Below are 17,064 nucleotides of genomic sequence, written 5' to 3' on the forward strand. Positions count from 1 at the left end.
TTTAAAGCTTCGTATACTGTGGCATAACAGTGCGCGTTAAAGAACACCAGATGATCGAAAATTCCGGAGCCCTCCACACTCTAAGAAAAAAAAAAATAGTACGTGTTACTCCTTTCGGGTAGCCCTGACTTGCCACGTATATGACTCCCTTTAAAGAGGCACGTTAACTCGCTTGTGGGTCACACGACTCTCAGACGAGAGTATAGTGACCCCCGAAAAGAGTTGACGTGCGTCTTTAAAGACAGTCACACGTGGCAAGCCAGAACTCTCCAAAAGAGAGAGAGAGAAAGGTTAAGTGAAAGGCAGAGAGGTTACCCAGAATGAAGTTCTTCGGTTTGCTACCCTGCACTGGGGAAGGGGTAAGGGGGGATAGAAAGGTAAGGCAGGAAAAAAAGAGTAAAAAAGAGTCAAAAGACTGTTTTTATTAGAGTGTGCACTACGGCGTGCTTCACAGCCGTATCGTGGATTTGGCACGTAAAAACCCAGATGTGATTATTATTATTATTATTATTATTATTATTATTATTATTATTATTATTATTATTATTATTATTATTATTATTATTATTATTATTATTATTGGTAATTGTTGTTGTTACGGGAAATCAAAACCGTACGGGTCTTAAATGCAACGGGCACATGCGCTGGGAACTAATCGCTTATAATATTCTCACGCCACAGCGCAGTTGGAACCGCCATTCAGCTTCAGATGGAACTGGATAAGATTATTGATTATGGAGCTCAATGACCACTGGCGCAGCCCGTGCGACACCGAAATTATATACGGGAAAGCACATCACTCATTCCCACTTCCCATATATGAAGCCGAATACACTGGCCCCTTTCTTTCTCCAACACATCACCAATATTAAAAATGCACTTGAAAGCTCTTGGCGTGTTGTTTTTATATATATGCTTTTCTGGGTGTTCGAAAAGTCAAGTGCCTCGAGGTGGCGCCGTAACGCAACGGCTTCATAGCGCTAATTACCGGATGGCCAAAGGCACAGTCTGTTGCGGATCGTAAAACTGCTCCAACCTCATTCTCACAAATGACCGAGCTTCCCACGCTAGTATACACCCCATCAGCAGCAACGATCTAGCATGTACACGTGTTATCAAAGCGTTTTACTAAGGAGGTAATTAACGGGTACTGACGGACACCGCTGCATTAGGTTCCACAGGGAGCTTGTGCTTGTTTGAAGCCCGCGCAAATATGAAGTCCGGCCAAAAATATATAATACGATAGAAACCGTTAGTCCAGTCGTTCACCACCTAAACACGCCCAGAAACGGGTACAGCTCACAATTTATTACAGGATATAACGGGACTGCTTCCTGAGACCAAGCCGTTTATGTAGCCGTTTCTCAGCTCATTTTATTCATTGCCATTTTGTGGGCTTGAAGACATTACGGTCGTTCATTCAAACCTCACGACGTAAACTGTGTACCCACATGCCTCCGCGATAAAGTTTCGTTCTTGGACTGGAACTGCATGCCTACGTATGCAGTGGGAATCAACAGCTTTTACATTGGCCAATTCCCGTGCATTTTGACGTAGCCGTCATAATCGTCTCCGGTTGGAGTGCTTTAAAACATTTCAGCGACTGGTGCTTTCCGAAACTCAAGTGCGAAGTATGCGTCTGCAGCGTTGACACAATGTAACCGTCATGGAATCGCGTATGCTGATCCAGACGTGACGTGTTTTTTTCCCCTGCCGCAGCCACCGCAATCTGGCGGAGATCGATTGCCAGAAAAAAGGCTCATATCTCAGCCCCGTATAATTACCAGCACATCGAGTTCGCTACCACTTAATTCGGTGTTTTAATATTACAATTTAAGCCCACAAAATGCAGCTCATGTAGCCACCAGGCGTCATAGTCTTCAAAAGCCTTTTGATATCCTGGCGCAAATTATCAGTGGTCCATAGTTCAGGAAACAAATTGCTAATGAACTATGTACTATAAAACTTAGGTTCTTGTTGAAGTGCCAAAATATTCGTAGAAATGTAGTGTCATCAGCCAAATACAGAGTCGAACAAGTTTTATTTTATGTGGAACTTTGTTTGAACATTATATGATTAGATTTAGGTGGATGGCAAGAAACTCCGGGTGACTGAAATAAAAGAAAGTCGTACAATATGGTGCCTCTCCCAGCATTGATGTTGCTTGGGGGCGTTGTATCACGCATCGATCAGTCAGTAAGGAAAAATAACTTAAAAGGTCCCTTATGCATTCGCCTAAGATGACTCGAAGGCGAAAGTCTTTTTTTTTTCTTTTTCTTCACTCGATGTGTTGACTACCCCTGCCCCCTCCGAAAGCTTTCTACACCTCACGTCGTTTTGCACTGCCTCCAGGATCGGAGGCATTGAAAACTCTCTGCACCTCATCTGGTTTTGTACTGCCTCCGTGATCGGCCCACTTTTGACCAAGAGACGATGTCATGTGATGACGTCACAAATTTGGGTGACCTGTGACGTTGGAATGACGTCATACGGTGACGTCATCACGTGATACCTATTTTATGCATCCCTCGTGTTGACGCCGACGCCACCTAAGGTAAATTTTCGCGTTTGACGAGGCACCTAAGGCTCAATGATGTACGCGATTCTTCTCAAGCATCATTTCTGAAACTGCAGATAGTAAGCCGAGAAAAGGCATAACTTCAGCTAATGCGGTTGCACGTTCTTTTTTTTTTCTGTCTCATTCGCAGATCCGGCATCGCTTCGGCTGCTACGACGAGATCCAGCTGGAAAAGTCCCGACAGGTTCGACACTGCAACTGGGTGCGCTTCGTGCGACACTCGCCTCAGTTCAGCGCCGAGGTGAACCTTCTCGGTTCGCTGGTGAAGGGCGAACCCGTGTACGAAACGATTCGCACGGTGGCCTCCAACACGGAGCTGGTTGTCTTCTACGAAGACCCAGACGAAGACGTCGATCGGACGCCCCTGACGTTGGTCGTCGCCAGGGACCTCTCGTTGGCACAGTACCGAAGCGCCATGGGCATGATCCTCGAAGGTGAGTTATTGTGTCGTATTTCTCGTCACGCATTGTTCGTCTCGCCCTCGACATTGTGCGTAAGCCCCGAAAAAATTATTCTCAAAACACCATTTTCTTAACGAGTTAAATGAAATTCGCATCTCGGGATCAGTCTGTTTCTGCTTTGCCAGAAAATAAGGTGCTATACACTTTAAGATGGTGGAAGTAATAGGGGACATTAATTGTTTTCTTTAAATGTAGAGGAGCACTTATGACATACATTGAAATGAATTAAAGTGGACGGAAATTCACTCTTTTTCGTAATTCGAAAGTTGTAGGTTAGGATCCCAGCGACGGGAAGGGCGATTTTTCGTTGACTCAAATTCATTTCAATTTACGTATGATTACTACGCTAAAGTTAAAAAGAACAATTAACATCCGTCCCCTGTGCTTTCCCTGGCCTAATTGTCTGTTCGATTCATTTCGTTGTGTCTAACAAAGAAACTAGCGCCGCGAAAGAGTTCCCCTTCATTCGTTCAAGATGGTGTAGTATATTCTCGCGCCCCTGAGTGCACACCGTCTTGAATCGACAACACTCTAAATAATCCCAAGAGTTCTTAAAATACCCGGGCTGTTTTCCACTGTTCAGAGCAAACACCGCGAGCATGCAGTAGAGCGCATTTATCTTGTTTACCGCTTTGTGATGAACATTTAGTGCCGGATATGCCCGCCAGCAGTGCAAAGGCTATAACTCCAAGTGCACCGCGACAGCTCCAATACAGCTCCAAGCGCACCGCGACAATTCGCTGGGTACAGACTTGAGCGAAACCGGCAAAAGAGCATCATTATAGCACGTCAGTTTACTCTAAACCAGGTGCAAAGTAATGTTATCGTAAAATGTTACAAGAAAGATCACACGAAGGACTGTATACACTGCCACAGGTCGAAATTACAGGTCGCGTTAAGTGTATTCTGATAGTCCATCACCTCTCCCTTGGAGAGAGCGAGAGCAAGAGTGCCTGCATTGTTTCAGCCGACTTAGATGGAAGCTTCGTGGAGACAGTAACGAAGGGATGGACTGAAAGGAAGGGAAAGGGAGAAGGTGGAACAAGGATGGAGCACGGGGGGGTCAGCGAGCATAACGGAAGTGGAAGACGTCACACACACGTCTCGTCAGCGCTCGACGACTCCACCCACCACGTTTTCCACGGAGCCAAAAGGCTCTTGGCACCCGACACGCGGGCAACCAAAAAGAGAAAGCGCCCGAAGGGGCCAGCATCTATGGCGACGCCACCGCCGAGCAGTGCTCCCATTGTTAGGGCTATATAGTGCTGCGGTCGGTCCTTCTTTTGACCTCATAGGCGCGCGCTCGCGCTAGAGTGATTGATCTTTCTCGTGCTTATATAGCTGCTCGCTCTCACCCTCGCCATCCGAAGCGCCTTTCTATCAGTCGACCGAAGTGAAGAACAGCTTTCAAAAGTGGTTCACCCAATCGGCTTCCGCAGCAGAGGCGCTTGTCGATACGGCATCCTGCAATACCCATCGCGGAAGTCCTGAGGGATCTCTGGCTTGCGTGTGTTGCGCGCCCCCGGTGGACCGACCGGAGCTGTCGAGAGCGTCAGTGGTCCGCTTTGAATGATGACCGTTCGTAATTATTTTGCCCGTTCATTGTATTAACAGTCAACACACACCGCGAAGACACACACACATCCAGGTCTCCGCGGCCGCGCACTGTATAAAGAGAAGTCTTATCTTAGCCCGCGTTGCGGGCCCGCCTTCGGAGTGTGCATTCAGGGGCGAAGCTGGGAATTAAGCACGGCAAGCTCGTTGTCTTTCTTGTTTGCTTTTCTCGTGCTTAAGAGAGGTTATACTGTGAGAAACGATGATAACCGCGGAAACATTGGACAAGTTGGCTTCTTGTTCGCAAAAACTGAGGCAAGAAATGGGATGTATACGTATTTGAGCGCGTGTTTTTTCCTGCTGAAACAATTAGAACGTTAGTTTACCGCCACCCCCCGCTGGCCGGTCCGCGATGCAAGAAAGTTAGAATGATGGAATGCACGTCCCTTAGCGTGGACACGTGGTCGGAGCGAACAGCCTAGTTCTCAGAACCAGTAGAATCACCGTTTCTTTACCTTTTTGTTTATTTTATCTTAAGTCAGGTGAGGAAGAAGAAGTGGTTCTCTGTTACGCTGAAGGTTACTATACACATGTAGCGTCCACGTGTGTACCGATGCTTCATAACTTATATTAAAAACGAAAAGAAAACGTGAGAGAAGCGGCGTGAGAGCAAATAGTTCTTCACAGTTCTTAGTCTGGTTTTACTAAGCGTTTTCTTTTCTTTTCTTTCTTTTTTTCCCATTTCAGAATACTTTATGTTTGGACGTGGCATTTTTTGTACAGTGTGGCCCCATGACATCTTGGCTCGTACGCTCCAAAGATACACTGTTTACGGTCAGTGTGAAGGTACCCTGTTTGTCCACGGACGCTGAAACGCACTGCAGGTTGTCATAGCTTGTCATAGCTTTTATGTGCTATGAATTAACAGTTTAAGCTAGAGTAAGGCTATATTGCCCCTTTCTTATATTTTTAATTAGGTTTGCTCAAAACAAAAGCAATTATATATTCAAGGACATGACGGTTACGGCCAAATTACTCCCCACCAATCTGTGGCTACTGCGATGATGTGATGTATTCTAATCAGGAGTTACGTAATATTGTAGGAGATACTCTCGGTCCGGTTGAAATTATTGCCAGAGCACACAACAGATGTTCAGTTATAGATTTTGCTCCAAAAGACTTGAACAACACCGCGCAGAATGCCCTCGTACGAATCCTTCTAAAAATGACAGGTGGCTGAATCCGCAAATACCTTAATTCCTAAGTGCCTCTTGCTATTGGCCTCTTGCTTCGTGCCTCTTGCTTCGTATAATATAAAGTTCTAATTCAAGATTGACCGCACTTTCTTTTTTCGTATAAACAGTTCTGGCTAAAGCTCGTTCATGTATACGTCCCACGTATCCTCGCCATGTTTTCATGGCTTGACAGTCGTATCGAAACACGTACGTATAGGCCACGTGATCTGTACTGGCATGTCAAGATATTTTTTATTTTTCTGTCATAGTCTTACAGCGGCAGCACGCAATTCGAGTGTTGTCCGAAGTACGTCTCAGTTTCCCTAGAGAAACAGAACACCCCGCAAAAAGAAAAGCGATGATCGAAAAAAAAAGAATGTGGTAAGCATCTTGTTTAATCATCGCTGGAGTGACGACTCCTCACAAGCTCGCAAATTTGACTCGAGAGGTGAAACAAGATTATCGAGAAAGCCCATCCCAAGAGAAAGAAAATTTGTCATCCCATAGTTGTTCGAGAACTGAAAGTCAAATGATACGTCGAGCAATCTTTTTTTTGTTCTTTCCATTCTTCTTGAATAACTTTCAGAAGTTGTTGGCCGACTACATTCCGATCAACAGCTTTGGCGTCTTGCTCGAATAACGCTGCATGCGTCACATTACCGCTGAATGGTTCTGGCTAGAGCAGCGAGAAAACAAACGTTGAGCTGTCTCGATATTTTAAAATTTTATGCTACAACAGCGGTGCGCAGCAAATGCAAGATCTGTTTAACAACTAAAAATCACCTTGGCATAGAGTTATGTGCAACAGACGGCGAATATTGCATACTCTTAGTGAACCAAATATAGTATATTCATGCTCCGAAAGAGTAAATGCCATCTTTTTCACCTGTTAGCGTGATTGTTCAGGTCCTGTTTTTGCTAAATATGTAGCGTTCCAAAGAGTAATGAGATGCAGCGTCTGTAACTCGCAATAGTCCTGAGCTATTACTTCTACTTAATCTGATGACATTAAACGAAATAATCCAGACTTGCCGATCAGCCAACAATAAATACCACGGTAGACATACCCTTACATAATTCTCGAGTATTCCGTGCGGAATTTTCTCGCGATCTTTGAGCCTTATATAAATGCAGTGGTCGTATAGAATGTGCATGCATAATGCAGGTAGCAGTCGCTTGCAACCTATGCAACTGCATACTCACAGTTTGTCAATTAACATTCGGCGATTACATGCCTCAAGGCCTTTTGAAGTTTAGTTTGCACTCTTTACTTATCAGTGCTTTCGGTGTAAGTCTTTAACCAAACTATTCCGCAATACTAGGCGACTGCTGCGCATACTGATAATCTCTTGGGCTCGAAGCACATCACTCGTCTGTTGAAAGTGAATATTTATTAGCTGTGTTGAAAGTGCAGCGGAAGGGATACTTGGACGAGGTGGTAGTTGCAATTTGGATGTGATCCTCTTTTCTTTGTCCACATATCTCAAGCGCTGTCGGTTGTAAGTTAAGATGCAGCACTACAAAACACTCTTGTGACATGAGAAGCGGGAATACGCCAAATGATGCGTATGTTTCAAGGACAATTTTTAAAAGAGGCTGTGAAGAACGCCTGTCACGCCTGGTACTTCTGAAGTTACAGAAAGTTGATGGACATTAAACTGGGGCTTGTAATTCAAAAGAAATAGAAGAGGCAGAGAGCGAGAGAAATGTGGGATGAAAGACAGCAAGGTTAACCGAAACTGCACTCTGGTAACCACCGATGTTGCTCAAAAAGGGAGAGAAGGAAAAAATTGAGACATTTCTGTAAATAAGGGAATTGACGTCAGCTGTTGTCAGGCCGGCAGTACACAAGCATACGTATAATGTACGTGCGCGCATTGTACTTTTTTGTAGAATGCGTTACTACTTCGTCGGGGATAGAATATACTCGCAATGCGTGACCTTCTATGCACGAAAAAATCATTATTCTATGCATTTATGAATTTAGAATATTTATGATCTCGCATGACGTGAATGGATATCAGGTTCGTTTGACGAACGGTATAGAGTCACGAAGGGTGGGAACAAATATGCATTTATCATACAGTTTATTGGAGCTGCGTGGCAACAGCAAAGATAATCATATAGTGTGTCATTGGAAATATGATTGCATATTAACCATTGCCCCATCTTACAATTGGTAACTTAATGGGCTGAATATCACCGTGACATCTATGCGCTGGCTAGAACTGACGCTCGTGAAGGTTTGCATTAATTTCATTAGGCGAAGACACATATTTAACCGCGAAGAAAACTAAATGCAGGAAAAGCTCCGTCAACTTATAGTGCTCGAGTAACATAGCAAAAGCAGATCCTTTGTCGAGCTATTTGAAAATGCAGGCTGTTCGAGCTATTTGAATATACAGGCTGTTTTATTTCCTGGTCGTATGAGTAGTATGCGAGGTGAAGCGGCACTTGCACGTAGAACGACAACACAGAGTCACTGAAAAAAAAAAAAAAAATCCAGTTACTCTTCGAACTTCTGGCGCCCTCTATTGCGTTCTGCAAAAATAGCAGACCATGACGGCCAACATGGCATGTTTAACCCCTCAGAGCGTGCAGTGTAAACAGAAGTCATTAAGGCGTGCGCTTGCTGAAGCAAACCAGTTGCGATCGGGAGCCCAATCATTCATGCGAATAGGTGGCGGGCGCCCGTTAACTTCATATGAAGGCTTCTTGGTCCACTTAAAACGAGGGCATTAGTAATGAGACACCTACCGTTTTCCACTCGAGCACGTCATCAAACACAAGAAGTAAGAAACCAGAAAAGATTGCAAACGGTCAGCGAGGAAATATCGCCTTAAGCAGTCACCCGCCGAGCAAAATGAAACCAGTCAAGGAGCGAGCCCTCATTTTCGACGACGGCCCACAGCTGGCCTCAAGCCTCTTCGCTTTGTCCAGTTTTCCGCCCAAATGGAAGGATAAAGGGCGAACGCTGATGCATTCGTTGCTCTCGATACCGTTAATTATAACCCGGTCATCACGGATCGGCAGGCAGGCGATACCGAAAGGCGAGCTGACATGTTGATTACACCGGTGGACGTGTCAACGCCTGGAATGCATCGAGTCCTTGCAACCGTCAGCGGCACGTCGCGGCGGATCTTTCGAAAGCGTGGTGCTGCAAGAAATAAAAAAAGGAAAAAAAAAGGAGGTGAGATCAGGCGGATGAAAGCCGTCGCTGCTTCCTGGGCCTTTCCTTTCAAAACCTAGTCAAGGTTCGCAGATCGTATCTAGTTCTCTGGATGAAGTGAGAGTTGGTTCCGTTCATGTATGGCTCTGTGGACATGGCCATGGGCGATCATTCAGCGTCTGTGCGCGCTTGGAATCCGAACAAAGCATCGTATGGCTTAGCGGTCGTCGAAATTGACTTAGTCGCAAGTTTAAAAGAAAAGTACTAATGAAGAAGGATTATCTCGCCTGAGGAGAACTCGCTTTACCGTTCATTGTAAAGCTCCTCACGTACGGGTAAGCGTCCGCTCGTATAGAGGACACGTCCGTAGCGGCGGAGAAAGGAGTGAAATGAACCCGAGGGACGTTTTTTGTGTGCTCGACCGTTGTTGTCGACGAGATGAAGTGCTGCAGAAATTGGCATAATTTCAGGGAGGTGGTCGCAGGGAGGAAGCTGAGTACGATTGATGACCTGTCTGGCTCAAGGCGAAATGCCGCTCGCATTCCGGTTGGCTTCAAGTGCGGGCAAAGCTGTCAAGGTCTGCAGTGCTTTGACTGAGATTGTCGGCGTTCGGTGACAGGGAACGAAATTTCGTTGTCCGACCGTAATAGTCGTCTTCCGACGACAAAGGCGCGACAGAGGCCGCTCGCGATGTGTGTAGTCTGCAATGGACACTTTGGTGATTACCGTGCACGTGCATAGCAGTTCTGAATTTCGCTCTTGACAGTATCTTATCAAGAGCCTTCGGTTAAAGCTGCGCTGTAGGTGTGGTGCCGCAATATGATGCTGAGCAGGACCGAGATCCTCGATGTGTTACGCCACTATCTACAGAAGAAGTATTACAATTATGACCAGTTGTGAAACACCATCACTTTGCTGAATTAAGCACGGATTGCTTCATATCTTCCATCCGTCACCAATTATGTTTAACCTTATTGTGCTACGCTTTTCGCTGATGGCGTTTTAAATCGGTTAAACAAGAATTGCTGGAGCTACTAAAAAATTGTTACGGTCAGGCTTTCTGTTGGTCTGATCGGATAACCAAGGCATGCGTGAGGAGTAATAACAGCTGAATTTCAGCATCTTCAATTGGTTTCGTCAGCCTGTAAAACGGCGTCAGATAACTCGCTCGTCCAAATCTTTCTATATGAAACACAAAAGCTGTTTCTAACTTTCTTAATGAGCATATTACTCGGATGCTCAGAAGTGTGGCTCATTGGGCTTGCTGGTTACATATTTTTTTCACGGGAAAAACAGAGCCAGAAGGGGACTAAGAGCAAGCCAAGAAACACACAGGACAGCGCTTCTACTGTGTGTTTCTTCGCTTGCACGCGCTGTTTTTCCTATTCAAAAATACTGCGATGTCTTTTGATGTAAACCTCGAGAGAGATTAAGACTGATCATGGCCAGTTTTGCGTATAACGCAGTGTATTTCCATCCCTCTCTGTGCGTTTCAGATACACCTCTTGACCTGTCACAGTCTTTAATAGCACCGCCAGTGTCACCCTCATCACCAGTCACTCCTCAACTACCTCGAGTCCTCATGACGCCGCCATCGGAACCTGAAGAGAGGCGGTCGGTGTCCAGCGAAGGAACCACAACGGAAGAGGTATATAGTCATTCTGGCTTGTTACTTCCACGTTTTCACGACGGAAATGTCTTCACTATATCACAGAAGTTGATAATATTGCGCCATACTACATTAGGCACATTTTGTTGTTGAGGTCTGCATTGCTGCAGAAACGTTGCGGACCGGTGTACTTGTCGCCGACTACAACTAGTGATGCACCAGGCAAACAACCGAATATAAAAACACATGAGTGTCTGCTGTAGCAATGCCTGGTATAAAATATTTCGAATGAAACGAACGGGAACTAGAAAGACGACTTACACCAAAGAATATTTTATTCTAAGTAGAGATTAAATATTAGTAATCACTAAATCTTTATTTAAGTAATATAATAATGCGTATGGAGGCCTCGGTATAACCCTGACAGTCACAACGCGAAAAGCACTGCTTCGCATTTGTTAGTTCGCGGTAAAGGTGCACAGCTCTAACCTATGTAGTGGTATTACCCACACTTCTCAGCATCGCCGATACTTTTCTCTCTAACTTCTCGCAGACGGTGCCGATGGAGACGCCGAGACATTTGATGGTGAAGAAAGGTCGCGAGCGAACTTTGCTTCCCTGCGAAGTCTGTGGAAAGGCCTTCGATCGACCATCGCTCTTACGAAGGCACATGAGGACGCACACAGGTATGTGAAGTCCACTGCCGTTTTTGGATGAGCCAACTGTATTTCACACACCCAACGCATGAGCGCCGGGTATAGATATATTTACGGACACCGTAACGCAAAGCTGTATTAATGATCCTTCCAAGGTGCTCAAGCGTCTGTTGACGTCTGCACGCAAGACTCCGTGACGGTGGTTATATCAACAGGTGTGCTAAGAGGAAAACTCCTCACTGGCTAGGCAAGCACTTATGAATTTGCAAGCGATTCCACTGAGCGTATGTGGAATCGAGGCTTAAATGTCCAGGTTGAGAGCGTATTAAAAATTAGAGGCTGTTGTCTAACCCTTTTTTTATGGTTCTGTAACTGCTGGCGACTTTTGCCATCGGCTTTTTCAAAATATTTTATCATATGAAACACGATCACGAAAGGAGATGATAGTGAATATTGCAGTAAGTATTAACTATTGTTATATCGTTAACTATCGTTATAACTATATTAACTATCGTTGCAGTAACTATCGTTAACTCTTTCGTGGCGAGAAATTTTTATCGTTTAACTTACAAAACAAACGCCTTTCGGAAATTCAATCTTAACGTCAAATAGAAACGGTAGTCACGCAAACAATCTGAGCAATCATACAAACAGCAATTAAAATGCTTAGGTGATCATATAAACAAGGAAAACTTGTCGTTTCTAAATTTGGTTTTCATTAATATCGTATGAAATGTGCATATAAAGGCTAATACTACTTGTCGTTATGAATTGATGCCTTGCGCAGAAAAAATAATAGCTACGGAATCTGCCTAAACCCCATCAATTATAATAAATGTACCGGTATATAGAGCTTTCAAGGCGGTAATACAGCAGAATTTTTCGAAATAAATCAATGCGAAAAAACTTGATTTTTCATTGCCTAAATTTTTAGCTTCAAGACAACTTGTCAGCTTTGTAAGGTATTTCGCTCTCGTTCGCAGCTCATAGTCCGATACTAGTTCGCAGCCACCCGCGTCACAGGCATGATTGCAGATTCGTTTTAACTTCCGTGGTTCCGAGAAAACACGTACACGACTACAATGAGTTCCACCTTATGCATAAGCAGAATACAGACTCGGAGCATGTGCCATGTGCGAAACGTGAGAACGCCAATATGCTAATCTAGGAGGCCGTACAAATGCCTCAGCATGGTAATCTATGCCAAGACAGGAAGCTGGACGCAAATGAACCGGCTGTCGTGGCGACACACAAAGCATTATCGCGTCGCCCGCGACCATTCGGTTAAAAGCTTTTGCACCGGTCCGCCGCGATATCGCCAGGCGCTCGTGCGGAGGTTTCGAGACGCTGGTGCATTAAATGTTTATATATATATATATATATATATATATATATATATATATATATATATATATATATATATATATATATATATATATATATATATATATATATGCTATGATTGATTCAGTGGAGCTTACAGGGAAGTCATGCACTCTACGATTAGCTTCGTGTATTGGTGTACATATGGCCACTCTTTTTTTTTTTCTTTTCCCCTCAGTCGTAATCCAATGGTTTTCTGTGATGTGCACCACAGCCGAATTTGTTTCTTGCCTTTTTTTTCACGTATATCTATAAAAGGAAAAGAAACATAGGTAAAGCTCACATTTGCTTGCGTCTGGCTCAGCTTTGCATTAAAGAAATAAATTGCGGTGTTTTACTTGCTAATACCGCGACATCATTATAAGGTTCACAGTACACTATGTTGGGCCAGTTGGTGCATCGTCACTTGAAAGACGTGGTGCAAAGTTAGAACCGAGAAGAACCGAGAAAAGAGAGACTTTCTGTCTCTTCTTGGTTCTTCTCGGTTCTAACTTTGCGCCACGTCATTCAAGTAATCATTATAATGCACGCCGTATTGGGGATACTTCAGATTAATATTGATCACCTTTGGTTCCCAAATGTGCACGCGAATCTAAGTACACGGGTGTTTTTACATTTCGCCACCGGCATTTAAAATGCGACAGCCGTGACTGGAGTTCGAACCTACGTCCTCAAGCTTAGCAGCGCAGCTACTGCGTGTGGAGCTGTGCACGACAAGTAGCCCCTCCTTTTTCTAGCGCACCCTTGTCAATTAAACACTTGTATGAAGTCTCAGACTTTCCTCTGTGAACTAGAAAAATGTAAATCGTCTTCCCCTGCTTGCTCTCTTTCACTTTCTCCATGACGCAGGAGAAAAGCCGCATGTGTGCGATGTCTGCGGCAAAGGCTTCAGCACGTCCAGCTCCCTCAACACGCATCGACGCATTCATTCGGGAGAGAAGCCGCACCAGTGTCACGTGTGCGGAAAGAGGTTTACGGCGTCCTCCAATCTCTACTATCACCGCATGACGCATTCCAAGGTGGGTGGAAACATACGAAAAGGCTCGCACGCTTGCATAATCTCCGTGCGCCACCAGGCTACCGTACTATAAACGTGCATTTGCATACCTTAATGTGATGCTGCGTCGAGTGAAGTGTGAACAGTTCACAAGAAATTGCTCTACCTTTGCGTCAACTCGAGGAAACGCGTTGGAGTAAACAATAAAAATAGGGGGGACAGTGGGAAATGACCAAATCCAAGGCGCTTAGGCACTGTAGTGGTTGCGACATAATTCGGTGTATGCACCACGTTTTTCTTTCTTAAGTTTGTGCAGGCACACCGACTAACTGTAAACGTAATAAAAAGTAAGATGAGTATAGAATGATCAAGTGTTCAATTATCCGTGGCAACATTCAAACGCTTGCTTCGCTCTGTTTTTTTTTATACTTCTGAATGAACGTAGCCAATTGCAACAAACGCTGTATTGCATTCTGTGGAGTGCTTGTTATCCTGTCCTATTCCACTGAGGTGAGTGAGGGCTTGTTATGGTACATGAGGTCAATGCAATCGGTTTCGTCGGGGTGGAAATGTTAAAGTTATAATGGATGACTGTAGAGCAAGCAGAGAGCAAGTGATCAGGTCCTGGCTGAATGCTGGCTATATTCTGGCAACTAGACGAAAAATGTCCGGTTTCCTGGCTATATCTAACACTTTAAGCGGGACCTGATAAAAATAGTAGGAACGTTGCTCCTTGGAAGGAGGACATGAACGCAAGAGGACGTCGGAATCATGAGGCGCCTCCACGAATATGAAAGATGGAAGCAGGCCCTAGAAGATAACGCTAGATGACCCATTTCTTCCACAGACACTGCCTAAGCTCAATTGCGGGATAATAATAGCTATATACAATCAGGGATGATATAGGCTATCAGGACAAAGAGATAAAGGCTAAGGGAAGAATATAAGGCACGATATTGGCTACGTGCGAATTACAATGACGGACTACGCTAAGAACGTTTGCCATACATAGACAATAGAGATCTGAGCCCAAGCTGAAACGCTATGACTTATTGCAATTGTACATACTAAATAAAAATAATAAACAACAAACATACATGCACAACCTTTGATAAGGTCAGTAATGCGTATCCTATAACATTAGAGCCCTTTATTTTCAAATTGGGTGTATCCCGGTAGTCTATACTGCACCGAGACTAAGAACACGAGAAGGGCAGGAAGGTGCAGGGCGCGCCCGAACACCATCTGGCATCTCCTGCCACGCTCCTTAAGAAAAAAAAGACATAATGCAGCCTGCTGTTGGTCAGGCTTACCATCCATGCAAGAGCGTGTGAAAGGTGGCGAATAAATGATACGCAACAGGTGGTGCTTCGCTTCCTGGCATCGACAGCCAAGAAGTGAGCTTTTTGTGTGCTCTAGGTGTTCGTGGGAGGAACATGATTTACAGCCACAAAAGGTGCCTCTCTCTGTGTGTTTGGGATTGAACAGCGCGCGTAATCAAAAAAGGAAAGAAGGAAGCGCTCACTCAAGCGCAAATGAACACGCCTTGCTTACTTTTATCGCACGTAATTATAGTCCCCAGCAAGGGACAATGTATACCACCGGGTGTGTCCTATTACGGTTCGCACTTACGTTTGCTGTAATGGCGGTCGTGTTTAAAACGTGATTTCGTTTTTGAAAGCATGCGCCACACTTAACCACACTGGGAATCCCCAGGAAGCTTCTAATCAATTATTTAATTAATCAACTTCCCACCTCCTGGCGTCTCTGTACTTCCCTGTGAAGCTTGAGCGACATTCTTTGCTAAATGTATCAAATAAGAACTTCGACTATAATATGCACAACAGACTGCTTTTAGACCACGGCTCCTTACTCGCCCGCGAGTACTTTATAATGACCAGAGCAAAAATCATGAAAAGGCGTAATAAGTTGCATGATGAACCCTATTCAATGTATGTCCTCTATACTTTAACCCTTCTAACGCAATGGCGCAATCGTGCAACGCCACTTTCCAGAACGGAAAGTGGCGCTAAGGCCTTCGCGTGGTCGATCGCATGTAAAGGCCTTCACACGTAAAGGCCTTCGCGTGGTCGATCTCTGAGTCTATGACGGACTCTAATTGCTCGACTACCGGCCGCCGCAGGATTATAAGAACAATCACCTCCTTGCTCCTCTGGACCCCTCTTCCGAAGCGTCTTTGGCATCCCCTTTTAATCCCTCATCACCGTCGGGCAAGCGGCAGTCTCTTTATAGCAGTCCGGGCCGTCCCATCAGCGCTATATAGCCCAAATTGGCAAACCGCCTTCGGCAGGCAGCCTGTACAAGGTCCTGATAGTCTCCGGTGGCAGACAAGACGTCGCTCTGAACGCCCGCCCTCCCGATCCCTGAGCTTCTGCTCTGGAGGCACCACAATGGCTGGTTGGTTGCAAGAGACGCAGGGAATGGACAGAGAAATAAAAAGAAGAAACTAGCCAACGCATGGATGAGGAGGTGGGGAGGAAGGTGTAGATGTGAGTGAGGGGGGCGGGGGGGGGTAGTCGCGGCACCGAAGAAGACAGCCGCATCGCGCCGACGTCATCATCAAAATCGTGATCGAAGCGCAGTGCTCCGCGCTGCCTGCCTAGCTGGCCCGCGATGGCTTCGTGCGTACCGGGCCTCTTCGGGACGGACGCGTGATCGATATTACATGCCGACGGTCTGGCGCTCGCGCGCGCGCGAGCAGCTCCGCGTGCGTACGCGCGGCAGCCAGATAGAAAGCGGTTCGCACGACGACATTCCAAGGTGAGTGGTCGGTCGCCTGATAAAGTACGAGCGCGTGAGAAGAAGGCATGGCGGGACTGTAGCAGCGAGCGGCGACGGGCCTCTGGAGCGCGGGTTTCCAGGAAGGGCGACTCTGCATCGCAAGAGGGGAGGCGGAGCGATTGAAAACGTGCGCTTTCCCGCTGGGTCGAACGCTCGCGCGCGGACATGTCGGGCGACCGCGCGAAAGAAAGGGGCGGAGGCGTTCGAACGCAGTTTTCTCTTGATCCCTGACATACAATTAGTAGTTTCTTATCTATTTCCTTCGGCGTGGCACGGAGGAGGATTGGAGAGAGGCAGGCCACATAAATGAGAAGCGCGGTCAACCAGGCCGCTCGACTCTGCAGTACACAGCGGTGCGCGGTAGCAGGTCGATCGGAATGCTTTCTTTCTTCTCGCTTCAAATCTCGTCGTGGGCCCTTTTCTGGCTGTTCAGAGAGTTAGCTAAGGTAGCGGCAACGCGACGCACTCTCTGTGGACATTGACCGTGCACGCGCATGGGCTCTTAACCTCTCGTGTCAGCCGCGTTGGCCGCGAACGAACAAGGCACGTTGGTCCACGCCTCCGCTGACGCCGGCGCTCCGCCCGATATACGGCTGCGAGCGTACGGCGACCGCACTTGA

At 45.8% G+C, this 17,064-nt stretch overlaps 1 protein-coding gene across 1 annotated transcript in view; it reads left to right on the plus strand.

Moving 5' to 3' along the window:
- LOC119393352 (zinc finger protein 771) overlaps positions 1–17,064 on the plus strand; it is a 105,913-nt gene that overhangs the window by 40,021 nt on the left and 48,828 nt on the right. The window contains exons 2-5 of the mRNA XM_037660327.2: positions 2,709–3,012; positions 10,494–10,645; positions 11,160–11,292; positions 13,495–13,664. Coding sequence (XP_037516255.1) covers positions 2,709–3,012; positions 10,494–10,645; positions 11,160–11,292; positions 13,495–13,664 — 759 coding nt within the window. The remainder of the gene's footprint in view (positions 1–2,708; positions 3,013–10,493; positions 10,646–11,159; positions 11,293–13,494; positions 13,665–17,064) is intronic.

The sequence above is a fragment of the Rhipicephalus sanguineus genome, chromosome 5 (genome assembly GCF_013339695.2).
Source record: "Rhipicephalus sanguineus isolate Rsan-2018 chromosome 5, BIME_Rsan_1.4, whole genome shotgun sequence".
NCBI lineage: Eukaryota > Metazoa > Arthropoda > Arachnida > Ixodida > Ixodidae > Rhipicephalus > Rhipicephalus sanguineus.